This window comes from Oncorhynchus kisutch, linkage group LG22 (genome assembly GCF_002021735.2).
Source record: "Oncorhynchus kisutch isolate 150728-3 linkage group LG22, Okis_V2, whole genome shotgun sequence".
In the NCBI taxonomy this organism is placed as follows: Eukaryota; Metazoa; Chordata; class Actinopteri; order Salmoniformes; family Salmonidae; genus Oncorhynchus; species Oncorhynchus kisutch.
Window position 1 is genome coordinate 28,117,338 of NC_034195.2, and position 23,104 is coordinate 28,140,441.

General features: G+C 40.2%; 1 protein-coding gene and 1 long non-coding RNA gene across 4 annotated transcripts; one reads left to right on the forward strand and one right to left on the reverse strand.

Annotated features, from left to right (window-relative positions):
- Positions 1 to 4,177: 4,177 nt before the first annotated feature.
- LOC109867609 (uncharacterized) lies at positions 4,178 to 8,239 on the reverse strand. The gene is made up of 3 exons (XR_002251833.2): positions 8,097 to 8,239; positions 7,895 to 8,001; positions 4,178 to 4,285 (listed from the first exon to the last, which is right to left on the reverse strand). It is a non-coding gene; the product is annotated as an uncharacterized LOC109867609 (long non-coding RNA).
- Positions 8,240 to 8,700: 461 nt separating this feature from the next.
- LOC109867553 (tropomyosin alpha-1 chain) lies at positions 8,701 to 22,369 on the forward strand. Of its 3 annotated transcripts, XM_020456765.1 has the most exons (10): positions 8,710 to 8,938; positions 9,675 to 9,800; positions 13,785 to 13,918; positions 14,524 to 14,641; positions 14,810 to 14,880; positions 15,713 to 15,788; positions 16,205 to 16,267; positions 16,411 to 16,480; positions 17,304 to 17,382; positions 18,553 to 18,765. In XM_020456765.1, exons 1-10 carry the CDS (start codon positions 8,825 to 8,827, stop codon positions 18,554 to 18,556), a joined length of 855 nt encoding a protein of 284 aa, XP_020312354.1. In that variant the 5' UTR covers positions 8,710 to 8,824; the 3' UTR covers positions 18,557 to 18,765. The 3 variants fall into 3 exon arrangements, 2 of the variants coding, with proteins under 2 accessions (XP_020312356.1, XP_020312354.1); XM_020456767.2 differs by lacking the exons at positions 17,304 to 17,382; positions 18,553 to 18,765 and adding an exon at positions 20,784 to 22,369 and having other exon boundaries at positions 8,701 to 8,938; XR_004204848.1 differs by having other exon boundaries at positions 16,411 to 17,382.
- The last annotated feature ends 735 nt before the right edge of the window (positions 22,370 to 23,104 follow it).

The window sequence follows — 23,104 nt, forward strand, 5'->3', positions numbered from 1 at the left end:
AGTGTGTGATATCAGTAACTCAGTGGAACATAACGTGCAGAGAGACCCGGGACCCTATGACACCAGGGCATTAATAGGCCATGGCACTTAGGTTACAGGAGGGTAGGTTTACGCCCCCCCCCCCTCCCCAACATACTCTCTCCATATTTGCTGTGCTAAATGTATGCCCATGCATGGCACTGTAATCCTTAGGGAGTGGACACAGGGATCCAAGAGGCTCTATATATATCTGAACCATGTCTGTAGAATCCTCAAATAGTATTTTACAAGGAACCTTCTAACACTGCACTCCTCAGAGACACAGACTGACTGGGTGTATAGTGGGTTCTCAACCAACTGTAGAGTACCATCCAGAATAGGCCATTGCTCTCAGTAACATTCTTGTCTGTTTGTCCAGACAGGAGACAGCACAGGTATACAAAGGGTGACTTACAAAAAAAGCAAGCCCAAACAAGCAAGTCCCTTACCACTGGTGAAATAATGATGTAATATTCATCGGGAACACTGTACTCATGAAGTCCTTGCCTAGCCTTTTCAGCTACTGGCTCTGGCTGGTGCCTTATCTTCAACCTCTGGCCCGGAGGACTGCTTCCCAGATGTTAACCAATGCAAGCATGACAAGAGTAAACTTAATTGTTTGTAGGCTTGGCAGGCACGTAACGATTTCATTAAATTTTCTTCCTATGCATATATAAAGTTGTGTGGGATATGCTACTTAATGTATGTACAGTATATTTACTTTCCCAACAGAGGTGTTAATCTGTTATTATGGCACACTGTGACGTTTGGAGCCCACTTCCTGTGAGGCTATGAGGCCGAGTGATTATATTTTATTATTTTCAAATGTAACCTTTATTTAACTAAGAAAGTCAGTTAAGAACACATTTTATTTACAATGACGACCTAGGAACAGTGGGTTAACTGCCATGTTCAGGCGCAGAATGAATGTTTTTTTGTTTTTTTACCTTGACAGCTCGGGATTCAATCTATCAATCTACTATCTGTCGCACGTGTAATGCAAGAGTATTTTAAGCCATGACAAAGTCCCATCACTTCTCTCCCATGGGATCTTACGTTCAGCTAACAAGCTCTTATACAACAGTCCAGTGCAGCTCAGCCCCTCCCTATGCAGCCAAGGATATGTAACTGGACATATCATACACACAGGGGACCCTTACTGTAAGAGATCAGCAGACCTGATAGACCCTCACTACCATCTTTATTATTAACGCTGAAACAGATCTGGCTGTGGTAACAGTCAAACAGACATTATTCTCATGATTCAACCCATCTGTAATACTCTTCCTATGTCATTTCGGATTTGTGTCTCATTCGACTGGTCTGGATCTGATCATGTCTGTAATCACAACCTAAAAGAGTAGTATAAACTCATCTCTAGAGGAACTGTCATTGTGAATTATCTTACATGCTGCCTGACACAATATAAGGCAAGCCAAAGGAATGAGTTCTTCACCAGGTATCACTTGGTTGGAGTAGTACAGCCATAGTACAGACTCCCTAAAGCACTGGTAAAGTGTGAGGATCCCCCCGCTGATCCACTGTGATCTCCATGCATGCCAGGCATGCTGCTATGTTGTACTGGGCTCAGACAAAGCCAAGTGTCAACTCTCTCACATAATAGAAATAACACAACCTTAGTTTGACAGAGGGTGACATGATGGGAGCCAGGGGAGAGAGTGGTGGTAAATGATCATGAAAGTTAACTCAATGCACTCTGTCTGAACCTATTTATAGTGCCTTGATGATTTATAAATCATTTTTTATGGAGAACACTTTATTATTTCAAATGTTACAATTTGCATGAGGTTGATTATTTTTCTCAATAAAATTGTAGGTTTCGCCTACATAAACACATTAATTTTCAAAATATGCTCTGATCCCTCACAAAAGCATTGAATTACACAGTAGTTATCAAGAGGTATTTTAATGATTGGATTCCAAGTAAACGCATAATTATACCACTTCAAGATTTTTTTTCAGTGTCAGGGAAATGTTGGGTTCTGTAGCTGTAAAGAGCTATCAGGACTGAAACATGGTTGACACACTAAGCCAAACAAAACTCGGACTACTCTCTACATTCTGAAACTTGCGTTACAAAATCATATTCATATTCATGTGTCGATTTGATAAGGGAAACCTATGTTTACCAAAACTACAATAAGACCTTTCCTACTCTGACCATTCTAAGAATTACATCTTTCATCTATTACATCTACTACATCTATTGTTTAAAGCACCTAAAATATCCATATGGAAATATGATTTGGAGGTATATTGTCTCAACTCAAAAAGAAAACTTCATAATAGAGCTTATTTTCATTTCCAGAATACTGTTGTAAATTCTGCATGCTCCACACTGAAAATACTATAGGGACAACTGAAGAACAAGCTCATGCAATATTAAAATGAATCTATACAGTACAATTCAACAAAACTTTGCTATGACAGCCTTGCACTGTCTGGTAAGAATTGAGGTATATTTTGTATATGTTGCAGCTGTAGTGTACAGCATATCTATGAGTACGAGTTATTCTAATGAATACAAACGATTGTGGCATATTCCCAGCATGGTGAAAAGTTGAAAGGATGAAAGTTGAACTGAACCCTGACCTCTAAACCATATTTGTTTTCCAAGATCGCTATTCTGAGTCAGAGTGAAAAAAAGGAAGTCGTAGACAAATCTGCAGATAATATTTCCTATGCCAGTTATTATTATGCAAAACGTTCTCTGCTGCAGCATGGGCTGGCTTAGCCCTGCAGGAACATCATAACATCTTAATACTACCTGTCACTCAAAGACAGCCCATGACCTCCACAATGACTAACTACAGTCGAAGTCGGAAGTTTACATACACCTTAGCCAAATACATTTAAACTCAGTTTTTCACAATTCCTGACATTTAATCCTAGTAAAAATTCCCTGTTTAAAGGTCAGTTAGGATCACCACTTTATTTTAAGAATGTGAAATGTCAGAATAATAGTAGAAAAAAAATGATTTATTTCAGCTTTTATTTATTTTATCACATTCCCAGTGGGTAAGAGGTTTACATACACTCAATTAATATTTGGTAGCATTGCCTTTAAATCTTAGCTAGCAAACTAGCAGACTAGCAAATCTTTTTCAATCCTTGTCATATGAAGAGAAAAAAATAAGAGAAATTATAAATAAAACGTATCGGTGCTCATCGGCCATTGGACATAAACATTACACCAACAAGTTGGAAATCACAAATTCATCAATGAGTGGTTTGGAAGGAATCAGTGGCTAACTGCAAGCATTGCAAATAAATCACTAGCCTGGTATTCAGTGGTGGATGTGTGGTCCAAGTCTGGGTTTAAGGGTATCTTTGCCAAGCTTGAAAGGATAAATATTCAACATTGGCCATTCTGTCAATCCAGCCTGACTTCTGCCGCATTTAAAACGACTGGAAACTCGAAACTGGGAAATCTCAGATGCCAGTGAGTTCAAGATAACTGGGAACTCCGGAAAGAAATGAGCTCCCACTAGAAAAATACATTTTGAACGGTCATCCAACATGGAATTCCAAGTCGGAAATTAGATATGTTGACTGAAACTAAGAAAGTAATACTGAGTGTATGTTGTGTAGTAAGCTTTTAGTAGCCCATGTGCCTCACCCTAATAATTTGGTCCCTTTCCCCCTCATAATTTAGTCTACTGTTCTGACTTGGTGGTGCACATGTGGCCTATAGCCAGTTTTAGAGACATACTGTCCTCGAATATTGTAAGAGCTTTCATTGTCTGCTTATATGCCCCCTTTATTTATCCTATGGTTCTGACTTGGTGTACAGGAGGAATACTGAAAGAATGGCCCATGTTCTGAATTCTGTCGCTGTACATTTCAAAAGTGCTGAAAAAATAGCTATATTGACCACGTCCATCCGAGTTCGCTCAATAATGTCTTAATTGAAATTACGGATATCCTCTTAACCGCTCGTCGTCCCCTTATGCCATAGTACATCTTAATTGTCGGTAGAAACTATCACGTATCAGGTAAGATGCAGACAGTGTCGAAGTAACAAACGTTTATTACTAGTACAGGGGCAGGCAAAATGACAGGTCAATGGCAGGCAGAGGTCAGTAATCCAGATAGGGTGCAAAAGGTCCAGAACGGCAGGCAGTCTCAGGATCAGAGCAGGCAGGGGTCAATAATCCGTGTGGTGTGGCAAGGTACAGAATGGCAGGCAGGCTCAGATTCAGGACAGGCAGAAAGGTCAAAACCAGGAAAAACTGGAAACCAGAAACTAGAACAGCCATGAACAAGGGGAAAAAACGCTGGTTGGTATCACAAAACCAAACGAAGTCGCAACAGACAAACAGAGAACACAGGTATAAATACACTGGGGAATATTGGCGACACCTGGAGGGGGGTGGACACAAACACAAAGACAGGTGAAACAGATCAGGAAGTGACAGAAACCACATTTGTTTAAGCAAGTCAGCCATATCAGCTAGTTTTTTTTAAAGGCAGTAAATGAGGCTGAATGAACTGTTTTGCTGCCAGACAAGTCTATGCTGATAGCCAGGTGTAGCAGTGGTAAGGATTCACTCCATGGTGCTTTTTGAGACAGCTTTATGTAGGGCCTAACAGTTTGAAGGCACCGTTTGTCACTGTTATAGTGCAATTATTGCTGGCATGTATTTAAAACATTTTTGGGGGGTTTGCCCCACCGAAATATACATGCTCAAATCTCCACTGTTTCCATGTATAGGTGATTGTACTGGCCTGTGTGGTACAGCCTTGCATATGTGTTGTAGTTTGTGGCATCGTATTGCTTAGTTATCATTTGTGTCAACTTTAAATGAAGTCTAAGCCACCGATTGTTAACTCCCTCCATTTTGTACTTTATAGTCGCTGTTGGTCCCAGTACTGGTTGATGTGCTGGTCTAAGTGACCGCACACACACAAATGGACCTACAGCTGGGGAAGATTCTTTCATCATTCACACACAGTAGACATAATGTAAACCACCATGTTGTCAACCAAATGCTGTCCTCTATGCTTAAATTGTATTGTGTAAGGCTCAATTTGTGGAAATGCTGTGATCACTCATTGTCTTTGGAACTCCATCGTATCGCTATAAACCCACTTTACTGTCAGTCATTTTCTCTATTCACTTATTCTTCTCCTGATTTGATAACATCTAGACTCAGTAACACATTTAAACGTGTTGTGGTGTACTGTTTTTACTACCTTTTTTCCACCTGTGTAATGTTGTGCTTCTGCTTATTCTGGGTTTCAGACTGAATGCAGTGGTAAATGTGCTGCTCACAACTGACAGCAGCAACATGGACAAGAAGGGTGTTGATATAGCTGTGTTTAGGCATGGCATAGCATGGCATAGGAGTCTGTTAAGTGTGTTTCTCATCCTGCTGGAGCTAGTATTTTATATTAAACCTGCCTTACGCATCCAGTTGTTTCTCCATTTGTAACACATCCATCAACAATCACAAAATGCTGTTTTACATTTTGTTATTTGTGTTGGTCTAATTCCTATAATGAAAAATATGGTGCTCTTCGATGTCCCAGGTTTGTGGCATTGATTAATAAATAATTGTATCTTTACTTTCCAGTCAGATGTTTGTTATTTTATGTTTGAAAGGCATATGTATGCATTGTCTACTATATTTTTCTACTATTTTAGATGTATTTAAAACAATCAAATTGTTGGAGTTCAGGTGTTTGTGATTGATGGGTGACTAGGTGCATTCTTTTCAAATAAATATGCTTATTCATTCATGATTATGGATACATTCTGCAACAGTTAATCTGGCTTTGAATCTGCAACAGAACATGTCAACAAGTTAGTTGACGCCTTGAATTCTGTCACCGTGAATTTAAATAGATTTCACCTCTTTCATATAGTTGGCAGGAATGATAGGGATTAAATATAGACCTCAACTAGCTGAAGGAGAAGAGGATCTGCTCAAATAAAGGTTGCCTATGTTGCTAATATCATATAGGCAAAGAACTAGCCTAGTATTCATGGCACATTGTAAATATCTGACTGCTACTAGGGTAGTATTATGTACAAGACACAAGACCAAATGCATAATAAACCAAAACATTTTTGTTAGATAATATATAGAACAGTCAATTGAAATGTCCTGCTAGCTAGCTGACAGAAAAGATGACGTGCTGGAACTTGCAGGGATTTGTAGTCTTGCATGATGTCAATTTAGATGCTAATTACCTTTTTTTCATCTGAGATTAAACAAAGCCAAATATAATGATAAAATTCACCTTGTCTGAAAGACATTTACACGGTTATGAAAACATCACACAAAGGAAAGCCTACATGAAACAGACCTTGTTTGAAGTGGTTCTAAATTCCCCCATGTGAAAAATGAACGGTGAAAAAAACTTTTGGAACCATTTCTGTGTTTGACCGCTAGGTTTTGAGTATTATGATGCGTTCACTGTGGAGCTCTATGGTAGACTGTGACAGAGCAGGCAAAAGTTGAACTGGAATGCAAAAATGCGCTGAAAAGTTAAGGGCCAGTGAGAGACGAGATCCACTGGCCCGACACATGTTTTTACTCGCCCCGTGTACCATCTTTAATGTCGGACCCTGCACGCGAAAGAAAATAAATGAATGTGCCAGAAAACAATAGGCTAAGTGGATTTTGACTCATTACCACATTATATGGGATGTGCAAATTCATGCTCTCTCCCTCCATGTAAATATCTGACTGCAACCACAACACACACAACACACCCATGAATGGCAATCAACCTACATATGTCAGTTGTTCTGATAATAAAAACAGCCCAAACTCAAAGTGAACAGCATACGAAAGACTTGGATTATTTTAGAGGCTTATCTCATAGGGTTTGGCCCGAACACATGGCATAGTGACTTAGTTGAACTTTACAGACCAAGGCAGGTGCTTGAAGAAGGCAATCCTAAAAATATCCTCACAAGAAGGAGAGACTCAAGAAGGCCTCAGTCTAAGCCTATGTTTCTTTCAGCTTCCTGTCTACATTACAAGAAGTTATATATTTACACACTAATAACAATTAGGGATTACTCAATTGAATTACATTTAATTTTACCAATGTCAACTTTAGCCTTTCAGGTGCTTCACAAATGGCTTGCCTCTACTTTTTGTCAATTGTGGCAAATTATTATCTGTTCAATTGATATGGTTAAGCTTCAATGCGATGGATGATATGAGACTGATCAATCCATTGATTTATCAATATTTCTTCAGGTTAATTTCCAAACTTAAACAATTGCTAAAAACCTGTCATGTACTGTATAGCCATGCAGGTCCAGTTTAAGTAACTCGTTCCCTGTAGATAGTGTTTTACGATTGCTCTTCTTATATCCATCTTGAACAGTCTGAACAGCAGTGACAGTTCTCTAACATTAGAACCAGCAGCGCAACTCCCCCCCCCCCCCCCCCCCACACACACACACATTCTGAAATTGCATTTTTGTCCCTCCCAGTTTTATCATTGGAATGTGATACAAAATAGGGGGGCTTTAGGGCCATGCAGACGCTTCTGAGTGATCAGGTAGGCTGTTTGGAGTATTTATCAGACTGGATTTAAAAAATATAATTTAAATTATGTTGTGTCCCCCCAACTTCTACAACCAAAGTTGCACCCTTGATTAGAACTACAGTATATGGCTACTGTAGATTGTCAAAGGGAGCAGAGGGCTGTTGAAACACCATCACACTTCAGTATCCCATGGAGGCTGTCTGGCTACAGCCAACTAATACTTAAAGAGTTAGCAGGGAGACTACTTGATACATTATCTGGCAGCTCTTTCCTATCTTACGCCTCTCAGATTGTGAACAATGCCTCGAGGGGCTGGTTGACCTGAGTCTTTCACCAGCAGTACCTCTTCACTGACTGTACACTTGACCTGATCTAATACAACACCTCCCAGGAGGACAATTTCAGATCCTTGGATAGCACTGGGCACTGGCACAGTTATGGTCCAGTATCCTGAGACAAAAGGACAAAAAAACATTAAACAGTATTCAATACTAAATCATCTCAGAATGACATAAGGGGAAAAAATCTCAATACATTGTACTTACTGTAGTATGGCCCACTGCCAACATGCTGGCACAGGTGTGAAATAGGCTTTAAAACTGCAACATGTTCTCTTAGCATCCTGACAAAATGTGTAGAATAGCATTATAAAACAGCACATTTAGCATACTCCTGAGATGGACAGTGTCCTTCCCAAACAGTAGTATTTACTACCTTAGAAATAGGAACCTACATCTTGAAGGGGCTGCCCTCCTGCCCATCAAATCGGTCATGCCTAGATGGGATACAGCTTTTGTCAAATTTGAAGTCAAACGTAGTTTTTTTGGTCATTTTAGCTAACATTAACCCTTTACCTAACCTTAACCTAATTACACTAACCTTATACGTGAATTCTCATAACCTGCTGCGCAAGTTCTCCTAAACCTGCTACGAAAAGTCAAGTTTGACAAAAGCTGTATCCCTTCTAGACAAAACTATCAAATCCCATATATAGTCATATCAATGGTCAAATGTCTGAGAGCAGCGAATCACCGAGTAGATCCATAAAGAAAGATAGGGCAAGGGGAAGGGACCCCGAGATGCCGTCTCCAAAAAAGTATTGGATGTCTGAAGGAATTTAGTCCCCTCCCCTTCTCGACAGTACATATTTGAAAAGGCACATTCAAGAAGAGCTTGCACTCCAGCGCAACGTTCAGTGAAGCACAGACGCACAGTCTCTCTCCTCGGGTCTCTTTCGAAACATTTGGTGGAGCCAAACAAAAAATAAGCAGCCATGGATGCCATCAAGAAGAAGATGCAGATGCTCAAGCTCGACAAGGAGAATGCCTTGGACAGAGCTGAGGGAGCCGAGGGAGACAAGAAGGCAGCAGAGGACAAGAGCAAACAGGTCGGCATTATATATGGAACATCTAAATGATTCTAGAAAAGGCACCTGAATACCAGTGGCTCTGTTCGCCGCAGTCTCTAAACGTGGATCGATCACCTCTTCAATGTGGATGTATCACTTTTACGGATCATTCGAAATAAGGAGTATTTAAGTGATATTTATGAATAACATATCACGACGGGTAGGCTAATAAGTGACCTGGGTATGAATTATCGGAATAATTGTGTTTACTAATTACGTCCATGTCACTGATTGATGGGTGGGTGAAGTTGTATTAATGTAGCCTAATTATAAAGTAGGAAAATTTACTGTAGGCTAATTATAAGTAGGAAATATAGAATTACTGTAGGGAATATGGATAGGCTATTGAAAAACATATGCTTCTTTCAGCATAAATGCAATAGTATATTCACTTTGATGTTCTATTCAACTAAATAAAATGTTGACCTTTGCATGTGTAGTTAGAGGATGAAATAAGTGAATTGGAAAAGAAATTACGGATCACCGAAGATGAACGTGATAAAGTGCTTGATGAGTTCCAAGCCGCCGAGGAAAAGTTTCTGAACGCCGAGGAGGTGGCCACCAAGGTATTTTGTGGCTCGCATGATTTTCCCTAACTTCTCTCCTCTTTCTCCCTTTCTCTGTCTGTCTGCGTTCTTGCGCCTTGTGCGCGCTCACGCCCTCTGTTTCCCGCTGATCACCCCTGTGAAACTGTCCACACTAAAACAAACCTCAGCTCGAGGATGACTTGGTAGCTCTGCAGAAGAAGCTGAAGGGAACAGAGGATGAGTTGGACAAGTACTCCGAGTCTCTTAAGGATGCCCAGGAGAAACTTGAGGTGGCTGAGAAGACAGCCACGGACGTAAGTAAAGGGCACAAAATCCCCATTCCTGCACACTGCTTCCCACATCAGTCTCACATCAAACTGTAAAATGTATAAAATGACAGAGTTATGTGAGAGGCCTTTATTCGGCCTCATCACTCGGTCTAAAGTCTTTTCTCAGATTACCACATGTAGGTTGAATACTTTTTAGGTGTGATGCACCTGTCCAGCCCTAAATGTCTATTGGCCAGCTGGAATGTAGCTTATTATAATAAAGGAATAATATTTAAATCCCAAACAATCATGATGTCATGCCAGATATTGTTGAACTGTCATTTTATATATTTAATGGTTTTGTGTCTGTTGTCAAAGATCACAAGTCACCTAAATCATATCAATCTAAAGAACAAAAGTGTTTCAGTTTTCTGGTATTTGAATATCTCCACATAGATAGCCTACATATGAGACTCCAAAGTCAATTTAAGACACTAAATCAGATTCCTCTCCACAGCTCCTTAAAGTGGGGACATTTACGAGTGGAAACTGAATTTGTTAAACGTGCAGTCTCCAAGCGGAGTGCGTGTGCACCGCACGGATAAATATAGCCCGCTGCTTTATTTGGTCATTGGTCAAGTTAGAGCTTACTTTTTGGGCTGCGCCTGTTTCTTGCAACAGAACAGACTAGGCCTATAGTAAATTAGATTCCCTTAAATGTAATTTTCTAACTATTCTACCATCAACCTGAAGTATTTTCTAATAATGAGATATTTACTCATTAAATCCACTTTTAGACCATTAGTATTTTTGCAAGATTATTCTTGTCTCTTATTATTAATGTACTTTGTTTGTTGTTTTGAGGTACATTTAGTTAAACTCATAGTGTAATTTGGCTTCCCTGCGGTATAATTTGGCTTCATGCAGGGAAGAATTTGAAATCGGGAAATGCTCCATAAAAGGAAAACTGTCGCTTCATGCATGACACCGGGAGCTGCATTCAGGGGCTGAAAACAATATGTATGAAATACCTAGGTTTGTCGTGTTATGGCATGATAATCCTAGGCTAAATAAATATGGAAAAACATTAGCAAGGCAAGTTAACTTCTTCATTATTGAAGGGGGATTATCAAATGAGATGTAACATTCAGTTGACAATTGATTTTCATGTATTGAAAGTGTCTATAGGGTAGCCTACATTTCAATAGACTAAAGGGACTCCCTATGCTCATCTCCTTTCCTTTAGGCTGTCATTGTAAATCATTCATTTGTTCTTAACTGATTTGCCTAGTTAAATAAATACAAATAATCTGCACTGATATGAAAGAGTTAAACTGGTAAAAATATATACATTCTTGGTCGGCATTCACCTATCCGACGTTTTCATATCACTGCAAATGAAGGAAAGGAGATTAGGAAAAAACGAATTTGTTGAACTCCTTGAGTAAGATTCTACAAATGCATAGAAGGCCTCTTGGTACTCATTAGGAATTATACAGTCTGAATATTTTTTCAATCCCATGTGTACTGTCTAGATAATACCAGCAGATGGTGCTATACACCCGTGCAAGGTCCCTTAGTCAACGCTTGTAGTAGCTGGTCGTGTGCCCTTATCATTACAGTACGTCTACCACAGAGACACTTTATTATGACCAAATGTTGGTTAACCATTATAATATTACGAAAACAAGAAACTAAAAATAAATTATACTTCCCGTGTATTTTCGTTTGTAGCCTTAAAGGTTATGAAAGCATGGTTACTTCCGGTGTTAACGTTCAGTTATTGCTGTGTGCGCTCCTCACAGACGACTCGAGTACCGCGGGCAGCCTCCCTCCAGGTACATTCCAGGGCGTTGTAGCGCTCCGTTTCCATTTCAAGGAAAGTGTTAACGTAGTTTTTTTTGCAAGTTGAAATAATGACCGGTTTAACATCACTGGAGGCCGTTAAACGGAAAATAAAAACCCTGCAACAGCAGGCAGACTGTGCTGAAGAGCGAGCTGAAAGACTACAGAGAGAATTGGGCTTGGAGAGGAAAACTAGAGCATCCGTAAGCATATCATAAAATAACTGCAAAAAATAATAATTCTCCAAGTGAAACAATGATATATTGCTTTTGAGATGTTTAATATCCGAGTGAGTAGCACAGACTTTAAAAATCCATGGTGATGCACTCAGCACTGACATAGCGGAATTTCTCTGACATCTGTGCTTCTACACCTGCAGTGCTTGCTGTTTGGGGTTTTAGGCTGGGTTTCTGTACAGCACTTTGAGATATCAGCTGATGTAAGAAGGGCTATATAAATACATTTGATTTGATCCCGTTGCGTTAGCTAACAACCTAAATGTATCATGCTCATTGATTACGATTCGCCAACTCGGACAGATTACGACCTCGAGGCGAATTTGATGATTGCCCCAAGTGTAAATAGTGTTTAGCTGTGGCGGTAGAGCGCGAATTCAATGATACTGTAACCACCATGTTTCTGATGTCATAGTCCGTTTATATTTTCTCTTAATTGATGGCCATGATGTACAAAGGTAACTGTTTTCACAAACAGTTCTTTGATTAAAATATTAGTTTGTTTAATGGTACTGTATCACCCCCAATATTAATCTCCTGGGTATGCTAGGCTTCTGTGCACATGCTTTAGTTCACATAATAACCTCAAGTAAATTGTACTTTCTTTTTTTTACATAATTGCTGCACAGAGTTTAAACTATTTTCCATTTAAACAGGAAATAACGTCAAAGAATGTTGCAACAGAGCTACGAACAACATCAATAGCAGAATGTCGTTTTAAACAAGGTTTCCTTATAAGGACATATAGTTGTCGCATGTTCTAAAGAACAGGGGGCCAGCCTCTGAGCTATAGAATCAGGAAATAAAGCTTGTATGCATTTGCTGCTAAGTGGGTTAATTGCCAACATCAACATGGTCACTTCATGTTAGTTTATTTGAAGGAGACGTTTTGGGTGGGGTTTGAAAAACCACTAGATGACCTGATAGTCATCTTAATTTCACTGGCTAGTTTCCATATCTCCATTCACAACATGAGATGGACCCTGCGCACCACTCTAGTGTTAGTATGTGATCAGGCCTCTGAGCGGTTAACCATAGTATGGTGGGGTATGCAAAATAGGTCAACTTTGAGCACCTTTTATCTCTTGAATGTTTTGGCATTCAAGTCCAAAACTCACTTTCTGACCACTTCTGCAATGGGCCAATATGTATGTGGGAGTTTTCATTCAATTCAAATGGGCTGCTGTCAAAAAGGGATTGAAGTGTTGTTGTTTTTCTAAGATTCAAAATAAGTTGACTTTGGTACATATAGAAACAAAGAATAGAGCAGTGGCTGTCCATATCAATTGTTTCTGCTATCAAATGTTCTGTTTTATTACCACAAAAGCATATCTGTAGCTGAATTTGACACTTCCTCAGTATAAAATCTCTTATTAAAAAAAACAAAATAGTGTGATTCCATAACTTATTGTTGGTACTAGTGGGAAGGTAATTGATCAAGTGTATTCCCTTCTGTTCTAGTCACACCACCAGTAAAATAACAATAAAGTAGACATTTTGAGAGGATGAAAGGCTGAACTTCATCTAATCTTCAGATATGGTCCTCTGGGAACTCTTCATTGGTGTGTGTGTGTGTGTGGCCTTTGACAGTGTAAACCACTTTGGTGCACCATGAGTCCTCGTTAATGTCACCTCTGGGGTCCAATAATGAGGCCAGGTATTCAGCCTGTCAGCCAGGAGCATTGTTGTCATTAGTGTGTGGAGTGCAGCTCAGCACAGGGGAATCCTCCTAGGAAGGCCCTTTTCTCTCCCCAACAGGTGACACTGTCATTAGGCTGGCAGATGGAGATAGTCATTACCCAGACCTCTCACCTATAAAACACACGACACTGAGGTGGAAAATTCACCAGTATTCTTTATGTTGATATGTTTGTACTGTATGTTTGTCTCTCTTAATGCATTTTACCCCACGATGCAGGTTCTGGCAAGTTCTTCTCTTCTCTCCTAGGCTGAGGCCGATGTCGCTTCCCTTAACAGACGTATCCAGCTGGTTGAGGAGGAGTTGGATCGTGCTCAGGAGCGTCTGGCAACTGCCCTGACCAAGCTGGAGGAGGCTGAGAAGGCGGCTGACGAGTCCGAGAGGTATATATTTATGGTGGATAGGGAGTTAGACCATAGACTAGACTGAGTTTCTCTTGCCCCCTTACTGTAGTTAAGGCCTTTAGCGAAAGTCATGGCTGGCGGTGCCACTGACCGGTTCCAACAAACACAACCTGTTTCAGCGGTGACTATGAAATCCTGAATAAATTGGCCATGAGGCTCTGTTTCCATTCCTTTGTTTGGTGTATAAAAAAAACCCTCTATGCTAAACAGCCCAATGCCTGAACATCTGAGACTAGATCAGACTCTGTCTGGGCCTGCCCTGTCATCTCTAGTGATCTAGTGGTGCAATATTTTCCCCCCAGTCCCATTAAAAAAGCTGTCCAGCTGCCCAGGCCTTGACTTTGAAAGGGCATATTAAAGTTTGCCTGCCTGCCAGCCAGCGTGGCTGTGCGTTGGGCGTACCACGGCACTCCCAGAGAGCTGCTTGCAGTGTGTCTGCAGTAGTACCTGCCCACCCAGGTTTAGTCTGGCCTAGAGATATTGATTTGAGTCATTGAGTTACAGCGCAGTGCATCTGTGAGCCTGGGAATGGGACTCATCCTAGCCTAACATCTGCTGCCTTTCTCTCCCCTTCCTCCCCACAGAGGCATGAAGGTCATTGAGAACAGGGCCTCCAAGGATGAGGAGAAGATGGAGCTGCAGGATATCCAGCTGAAGGAGGCCAAGCACATCGCTGAGGAGGCTGACCGCAAATACGAGGAGGTGAGTCTCTCAGCTGCTGTTGGCCACACAATAACATAATGGCACACACTATGATTAAGTCCACCCTGACATACCCTAAGTCATATAGGGTGTATGTACACAGATATTGGGTGTATGTACACAGCCATTTTGTGTATAGTGTAACTCCTTGGTGTTCTGCACCTAAAGGTTGCCCGTAAGCTGGTCATCATTGAGAGTGATCTGGAACGTACAGAAGAGCGCGCCGAGCTTTCAGAAGGGTAAGATTTTTTTTATTGTCACCTAGGAGTAACGCTGCACATTATTAATTAACATGCATGGATGAGGTTATTTAATGCCACGCCTGGATGAGGTTATTTAATGCCACGCCTGGCTCAAAGTTAACTTAACTTTTTATTTTGGACGTGTTGCTCACTCTCGTTGTTGCATGTACTATTAATTAGCATGTTTCATGTTTTGAATGGCCTTTTGTTCACAACATCCACTAACAGATGGATTCGAAGAGCGGAGGACGAGCTAAGAGTTTTGGAACAAAGCTTAAAATCACTTACAGCTTCTGAGGCAAAGGTACTGCAGACTAACAAAGTATTCTGTCAGGTCTATCATTAGACTTATGTACGACTTCTTCTTGTCACGTTCATTCACTCTGCTGAATGAAGCCTCTTTCCTGCTAGCACCTTGCTCTGCTTTGCTCTCTTCCTATGTGTGGGCTTATGCTCGGGATATCCTAGAACTAGAGCCTTTTACACCTCTAACCTGGTAGGAACTGTGCAAGAGTAACATCTTTCACATGCCATATTAGCATTCTTAATTTGGCCAATCTGCAAGCTAAAAGGCATTTACAAAAGCGTCTTTGTATTCTCCACCTTTATTGTTGTTGCATTCCTGCTGTGTTAAGGCACTTTGGTCTCCTTCCTGTAATTCCCCTAGTTCGTATTTATTTTGTTTTGTTTCTTCTCCCCCCTCCTGCTCTCCCTCTGTCCATCCTGCTTCCACTTGTCATCGGTGTCTCAATACGCCTCTCCATTTTGGCACAATTTCCTCTGGACCCTCCTCCACTTCCTCCGCACCTTCTCCCCTCTAAAACAACAGCAAATGCTCTGAGCTTGAGGAAGAGTTGAAAACTGTGACCAACAACCTGAAGTCACTGGAGGCCCAGGCTGAGAAGGTAGGTAGTCTGCCGCTGTGTTCAGACCCAGGCATGCTTTCCAAATCCCCCCCAGAGCCATGCAGGAGAATGAATGGAAGGAACCTGAAGAAGCATTTACAGCAGCACTTGGGTCATTGGTTACAGTATCTGGCTTACGAAATTGGAGAGGGATAAGATTAGTAAAATGTACTTAAAGATGTCAGGCAAATACCTTTCAGTATTTGTTCTGTTAATTGAAGATAAACCTATTGCATCTAAGCCTTGTTGCTTATGATTTTTTAGAACTGTTTGATAAGTCATTAGATGTAAGGTCTTTGTTTCATATATAAGATAAAGTGGGAGGGTTTTTAGGCTCTGTCTGTCTCTGTAGACTGGTGCAGATGTTACAGTTGGGTAGATGCATGACTCCTGTTTCTGCTTCTTTTGATCCACAGTACTCACAGAAGGAGGACAAGTACGAGGAGGAGATCAAGGTCCTCACTGACAAGCTGAAGGAGGCAAGTTTCACAACCCCCTTTATCTGGGGGCTTTGGCCAGAGGCCAGGCTATTCCAGTGCTGTGGGTACTGTCGGCCCACAGTATCACTGACTGTGTGACATTTACAGACCGATTCTTAAGACCCCGTCTCTCTCTACCACAGGCTGAGACTCGTGCTGAGTTCGCTGAGAGATCAGTAGCCAAACTTGAGAAGACCATCGACGACTTGGAAGGTATGACTTTTTTGCAGTTCATTTCAAAACTGTACTTTGATCTGTTTGGAGTAGGTCTACATTTTATAATGTCAGTCTCATTCATGGCCATTCGGTAAGTGTCTATGCTTCTTTCAAAATGTCTTGAACAAGAGGAGGAAACCCTCTTGCCTTCTATGCTACACCTCGTCAATGTACTCTAATCTGTGCTGATCTTTGCTACACCTCTCAATTTCCATTATCATATTTAAATTCTGAGCAACACGTGCCCCTGATTGAGTCGGTGTACTTTTGGGTCACATCTGAATGGAAATGACTTTGGTAGTTGGACATTTGACAGGTCATCCTATTCACTCTAAATTCACGTTTGTTCATAGGTTGGGTTGTTTATGCCGGTTGATCTGCAACAATTAAGTTGCATCTGCTTAATGAGAATAAGCTATTAGTCACAGTAAGGGATATGCAGCCCTACAACTACTTGTTACAGTAAATCCTCCATCTGTAGGTTAAATAATGTATCAGGAGGCTCTCATAGTAATTAGAAGGGCTGAAGAAACAGTCATATGGTCATGATATCTCTGACATGAGATGTTCAGGACTCTGTTCACTATTTCTTGATGATGCTGAGGAATTTGTCGACCTCAATCACATTTCTGGTCTAGCTTCTTCTGGTATAACTTTTTTTTCTTCTTCCTTTTCCACTCTGTCACTCTCCCTGGGCTGTTTCACCCACCTCCTTCTGGGGTCTTGCTGATGACCCGGATGCCCTTCACCACCCTTTCCACACACCCCTCCACCTCTGCCCCCTCTTCCCTGTCTGTGCACTTGGCCCACGTCCCAATAGATGAGTTGTATGCCCAGAAACTGAAGTACAAGGCAATCAGCGAGGAGCTGGACAACGCCCTCAACGACATGACTTCCATGTAATTCTTCATCTGCGCTGCCTGCTTGTGCCTCTGTCATCACCTCCTTGCACCTCCCATCCCCATTGTCCAGCCATCACAATCTTCTGTCTATCTGAAATCCATCTGTTTCTGTTCGTACAAGATGAAGTGGTTCACATTACTGTTAGAAAGCAGCTAATTATTTCTATACACTAGGTAGTCTAAAGGTCCTCGTCAAAGGATAGTTAAAGTGGGTTGTATATTGTAAGTACTGGCTAAATGTGGGAATTGTTTAAGCTCACTCAAGGGTTTCCATTCTCACTTAGACTTGTGGTTGTGAGGACATTCTCTCCATTAAAGTCAGTTACCATTTTTAGCAGTGCAGTAGAGTACTTGAACCTAGACTTGTTTTGTATGAACAGAATACAGCATGGAGGTTCTTTGTTTACCCATTTGGGCTTCCATTTTAATAACTACCATATTGTATTACTTTTTACACAAAAGTAATCGAAATTCATTTTGTGATGGTATTTTAAATGTACATTGTTCGACCAACAAATTAATGTCTTAATTTCAAAATATTCATAATATTTTGTTAGCCCTTAATGCATGTGAGGTGTCTATTGAAATGCAATATTTCAATGTGAGCCTTCTTCTGGGTCTTTTAAACTGAGTTTCTCCATGTAGTCGGTGTGCTTTTGTGTTCTGTACATTTTCCAAGTGTAGCTCACTTGTTTTTACTACTAACAAGGTCTACTTCTGTATGGAAGAAAGGCCCCATGCGTCCCCCTTGAAATTCCTTTTTGGTCATAACCACAGTTGAGGGGAAACTGTCACAATCTACAGTCTGGTTGCCTTTGGAAGTTGTCTTTGTGTTGAGTTTTATGCTGTGCCCCTTTGGCATCTGAGAAGATATCAGATGTGTCAAAGCTGGAGGTGGAACACCATGTATGACAGATGTTTGGTCAACTGATGCTCCTCATGACTCCTTGGAAAGGTCTTTCATGTGATCAGAGGTTTGAGGTGGTTGCTGCAGTAGTTGTCGTACACTGTCTGTATCCCTCCATGGCAATACCTCCCCTTGGGGCATTGTGGCTCTAGCCTGTCCTTTGTGCTGTGGCGCCAGTAGCGCTGATGTGTTGCTGCGCGTCTGTTTTCCAACCAACCCCCTATAGCAGTACCTCACTGTACCTCTTCTCTTCCGCACAGATAAATTGTTTACACCTCATCAAAGACGCCTCCCGCCAGCTGAGCAGCATCGCTCTGCTCTCTCCCGGCCTTTCTTCCATTTCCCAACCCTTCTGTCCATGCTTTCCTTTACTCCCCATGTTCTCATCCTGTCAGTGTTGTATCCCATCTCTTGTATAGAACCTCTGAATCTTTCTGTGTTGTATACAAATAAACCTTCTTCCTTCTATGTAAGCTTTATCTCCTTATTCTATCCTTTTCTGTTCCTTCTGAATTTAATTTAATTTCTATTTATTTTCAAGCGGCTCTAATAATAAAACTAGGGAGCCCTGATGTTAGTAATGTTATCATTGTTTTTTTTTTATGTCTCAGGAACCCATAAACAAATGTTATGGTGCTGGCATTCTTACAAGTTCAGTTGAAAGTACCTCTGTTTTAATGTCCATTGGTGTTGATCAACATTTTCATTCATTTTGAGAGGCGAGATGTGAAATGTGCACTGTCCAGTGAACAGTTCTTGCAATTAGGCCTACTACACACTTGTAGCTCTTATTCAACTTTCCCTCATTTAATAGGTATATACCTAAGGGAGTAGTGATTATCTTACAGCCTTAATGAAGGTATGTTTTTTAAGGGGCATCGTGGCACATACGGCTGTTAAAACAAATGTAGCTTCTAAGGCGACTGTCATTTGGCTCAATACATTATAGTTAATGTAATGTTTTGATAGGGAGGTGGCACATGTTGGATTGCTATTGAACGAGTAGGGAAAGTAGTAGGCGTGAAGAGAAGCACAGTATGTAGGATTGTCTGCCTTTGCCTGTTGGAAAGAGTAGTAAGATTGACCATTGAGATGCTGATGTTTGACATGAAGTCTGCAATTTGCAATATCATTTTATTGTTGAAATAAATTAATAGATATGCACTTTCCGAATCATTGTTTTCAATTAAATGCGAGCATCACAGGCACTAGCACTTAGTTAACTGCACCTAACTCGCAGTATTTATTAAGTCAAATTATTAGCCATTTTGTGTTCCAAGCACTTCATTCATTCACAACTAGAGTTTTGAATGTCCAGGCCACTCAATGATATGTTCTCCCACAGTCGGTGTTTAATGTAGAACCGTGTGGTATGTAATGGGTGCGTGGAATATCCTGGGCATCTATGACATCAGGTAGTGATCCTCCATACAGGGCTGGAATTTGGCAGCTTCTATACTGCCTTAGTTGCACCTATAAGACTTTAAGCAGGATCTGTACAGTACATGCCTGCTGGTGCTGGAAGGTATATTTAGACATTGAGTAGAACCCACTGGCAATTTGTTACTCTTTTTAGCTCAATTATCCACCCCAGAGAAATGTTGTTCATATCTCCATTCACAAAGTTCAGAGGCATTCCACCCATCCCCTTCTGCAGTTACTACACTGTTCTGTGGAGAGTAGACTGAATGTATGTATCTATGCCATTTTCAAACAAGGTAAGGTATCAGGTGTGAAGTGATCCCACATGAAGCTTTCACTTGAGCTCTAGTCTGTTACTGCACTGATTTCCTGTTTTCTTTCTCGTTCTCTCGCTTTCCTACCTGCTTTCTGACTGCAAAGATCGCCTCTACCAGCAACTTAACAAAAACCGCCTTCTTTCTAACGAACTAAGAGTGGCCTTGAATGAGGACTAAATAGTGTGAATGTTTCATCCATGAGCTTATGTACCGTAGTGACCGTATAATGCTGTGTAAGAAAGATGCGTGCTTGTATTGTGTTTGTATGATGCCCATAATGCTGGAGATGTTACTGCTAGCGTAACAAGCTATCTACAGTGTCATGGGTTAATCTATATACTTACTGTATACTCTTACAACTAGGTACTGTAATGTGCCTTTATATACCATTTTAAATATAGTATACTATACGCACCACTATTGTTGATTTCCCTAGTTTAAGCATGGTGAAGGCAATGCTATAAGAGCTGTGTACTGCATGTATGGTTACTGCCACAGCATAGTTACAGCATTTGTTTTTTTTCTCTAACTGAAAGCATTTTTGCTTTTGATGGCTAATTATGTAACTGACTAACAGTACATTTTTTTTAAATTCATAATTGAAGTCATCTCGAATATTGATGGTCCTTGGCCTGCTGTTGTGGGTTGCTTTTGCATGTTGTGGGGTGCTTTTGCATGTTGTGGGTTGCTTTTGCATGTTGTGGGTTGCTTGCTTGGATTTTAATATTTTTGTTTTATTTGGTGTTTAACAGAGAAACTGGCACATGCTAAAGAAGAGAACCTCGATATGCACCAGATGCTGGACCAGACTCTAATGGAACTAAATAACATGTGAAAGCCTGGTTTACCCACTATGGTTTGGGCTTTCTGTATTTGTACCTCGCATGCCATGAACCCTCCTTCCATTCCATGCCCATGTTGAGGAACACAAACCGATGCTTTTCCTTTTACACCATCCTGCTTTCAGTGGAACTCAACAAGGAAGGTACAGCATTTCCTTAATGAAACCCAGAATGAGAAACACTTCTATTTTTGCCAGCTGAATGTATAATGTCAGCATTTTGTAATCATTGAGTTTAGTTTATTTTTGACAAGTTATCAGGTGAAATTACGTGCCATTTGCTACGAAGGTTATTTTTATCTGCATTTTATAGATTGAAGGGGATGACTCTGGCACCCCATTTCACCCTGGTTATGCACATACCTTACATTTCAATCAAAGACAAAGTGGAATAATGTTTCACTTAATTCAACTTCAACGTACATACAGAATTAGTAGTGTAGGAGAACATGATTTTAGTTTTTGAAGACTTTTGTATTAAACTTTCCCCAAGTAAGTATACATTGGATAAGCCTGTTCACATGTATATTGGTGCTGTGTTAGGGGGTTGTTCCACCAATTCGGTGCCTTAATGAGAAGTGTTTCTTGATGTCACCTAATTTAAACATTCTGTGATCAAGAGCACATTCATGTTCAACGTTTTCCCATCTCAAGACGTGGAAAAAATACTATAGTAAGTGTCAAATAAAGTAACGGTTGGTCAGACTGTAATCTTAAATCCCCTTGTGACATGGGGAATAGAAGTTTGTGTGCAACGGAGTGGTAATTGAAGCCTGTATCTATGGGTAACAGAGTTGACATGTTATGCTCGACCCACTCTGTTTTCTGATTTGACTATTCGATACATTTTTCAAAAGAAACATTGTTTTCGAAAGGAATAGTTTCAAAGAAACAAAATGATGAACTGTAAAGACATTTTAGGGTTAAATGGGGTCAAATCTTCCTAGAGGATTTTGCCACTTTAGCAAGTATTTATTCTATAAAAAAAATCTGATTTATTGAATTCTCCATGTTTATATTAAATGGCACTTCCTTTTAATATAAACTGCTTTTCAAATTCAGTATTGGTGCACAATTTCTACTTAATATATCAGAGGGATGCAAAAAGCACTTTTTGTGGAAAAACCCTAGGACATTTTAGGAAAGGCCAAAATTAATTTTGTTATTTTTTTTGGCCTATATCAATCCATGGCTAGAAAGGGATCTACTTGTACTTCTGGAGTGTATTTTGTTTTTCTTTTCATCCTTAAACTCATTACAAAATCTCTATGGCAACATTCTTGCTAAATGCATTCCTGTTTTTTTTTTTTTTTGTTTAAACCATGGTTCGGAACAACAATTTTGTATTGTCTAGAAATTTGATTTGAATCATGTGGGTCTGCCTCACTTTTACTATTGTTTTATGAAATTAGATGTTTTAAATGTATATCATCTGACATGTAAAAATAAATAAAATTGTGAATATAAATAAAATTGCACAGTTTGAGATTTTCTAAAGTGGAGTATATTTATTTGGTTGTCCTTAATCAGTTTTTTATATATATTGTAAAGTATCTTTAAAAAAAAAAAAAGATCCTACAAAACACAAACAATTGGAAGTCTTAAGGCATCTTGAGAGGAATTAACTGGACCCCTTAAATTCAGTGCTGCATTATAAACCTTGTTAACCCTCAGCTTTGTGTGCTTCCAGAACAAATGGTAATCTGTTCATCTTCCAACCTTGTTACATTGACTGCTCATTCTGATCTAGGTGTTGGTTTGACTTCCAGAGAGGTCATGCAAGAATATAGTCTAGTCTACTTATGTAATTTGGCATCTATATTTTGGTACTAAGCTTGGTTTTATAGTTTGAATTTAAATGCATTGTAATAGGCCACGTGCTGTATCACTGGATTATAAATGACCCATCATAATACAACTAGTTGTATGCCAGGTGAAAATGTAAACAAGCTCATACAGAGGGCATTGTTACACTCTAGGTGCCGACGGGAGACGTGCTGGCATGTAACCTCAGAGTATTTTGTCACCTTGGGGACTGGGTGATAAACTGAAGTTAAGGTAAAAGGACTATCAGCCAAAGAAAGGACATGGGCCTACTACTACATTTGTATCACCTCTCAGAGATTTTATATTCATACTGATGACCATCTGGATAAGAAAGGATACTAATGAAAAAGCAATCATGGGGCCATCTGTCTTACTGGTCCTTTTTTTATGGACATTACATATCTT

What these genes read in the sequence shown, in the direction of transcription:
- LOC109867553 (XM_020456767.2), top strand. Translation starts at nt 8,825, where the DNA reads ATGGATGCCATCAAGAAGAAGATGCAGATGCTCAAGCTCGACAAGGAG. An exon ending in CAGAGGACAAGAGCAAACAG is followed by an intron (nt 8,939 to 9,674) that starts GTCGGCATTATA and finishes AACAAACCTCAG; the next exon opens with CTCGAGGATGACTTGGTAGC. An exon ending in TCACTGACAAGCTGAAGGAG is followed by an intron (nt 16,268 to 16,410) that starts GCAAGTTTCACA and finishes TCTCTACCACAG; the next exon opens with GCTGAGACTCGTGCTGAGTT.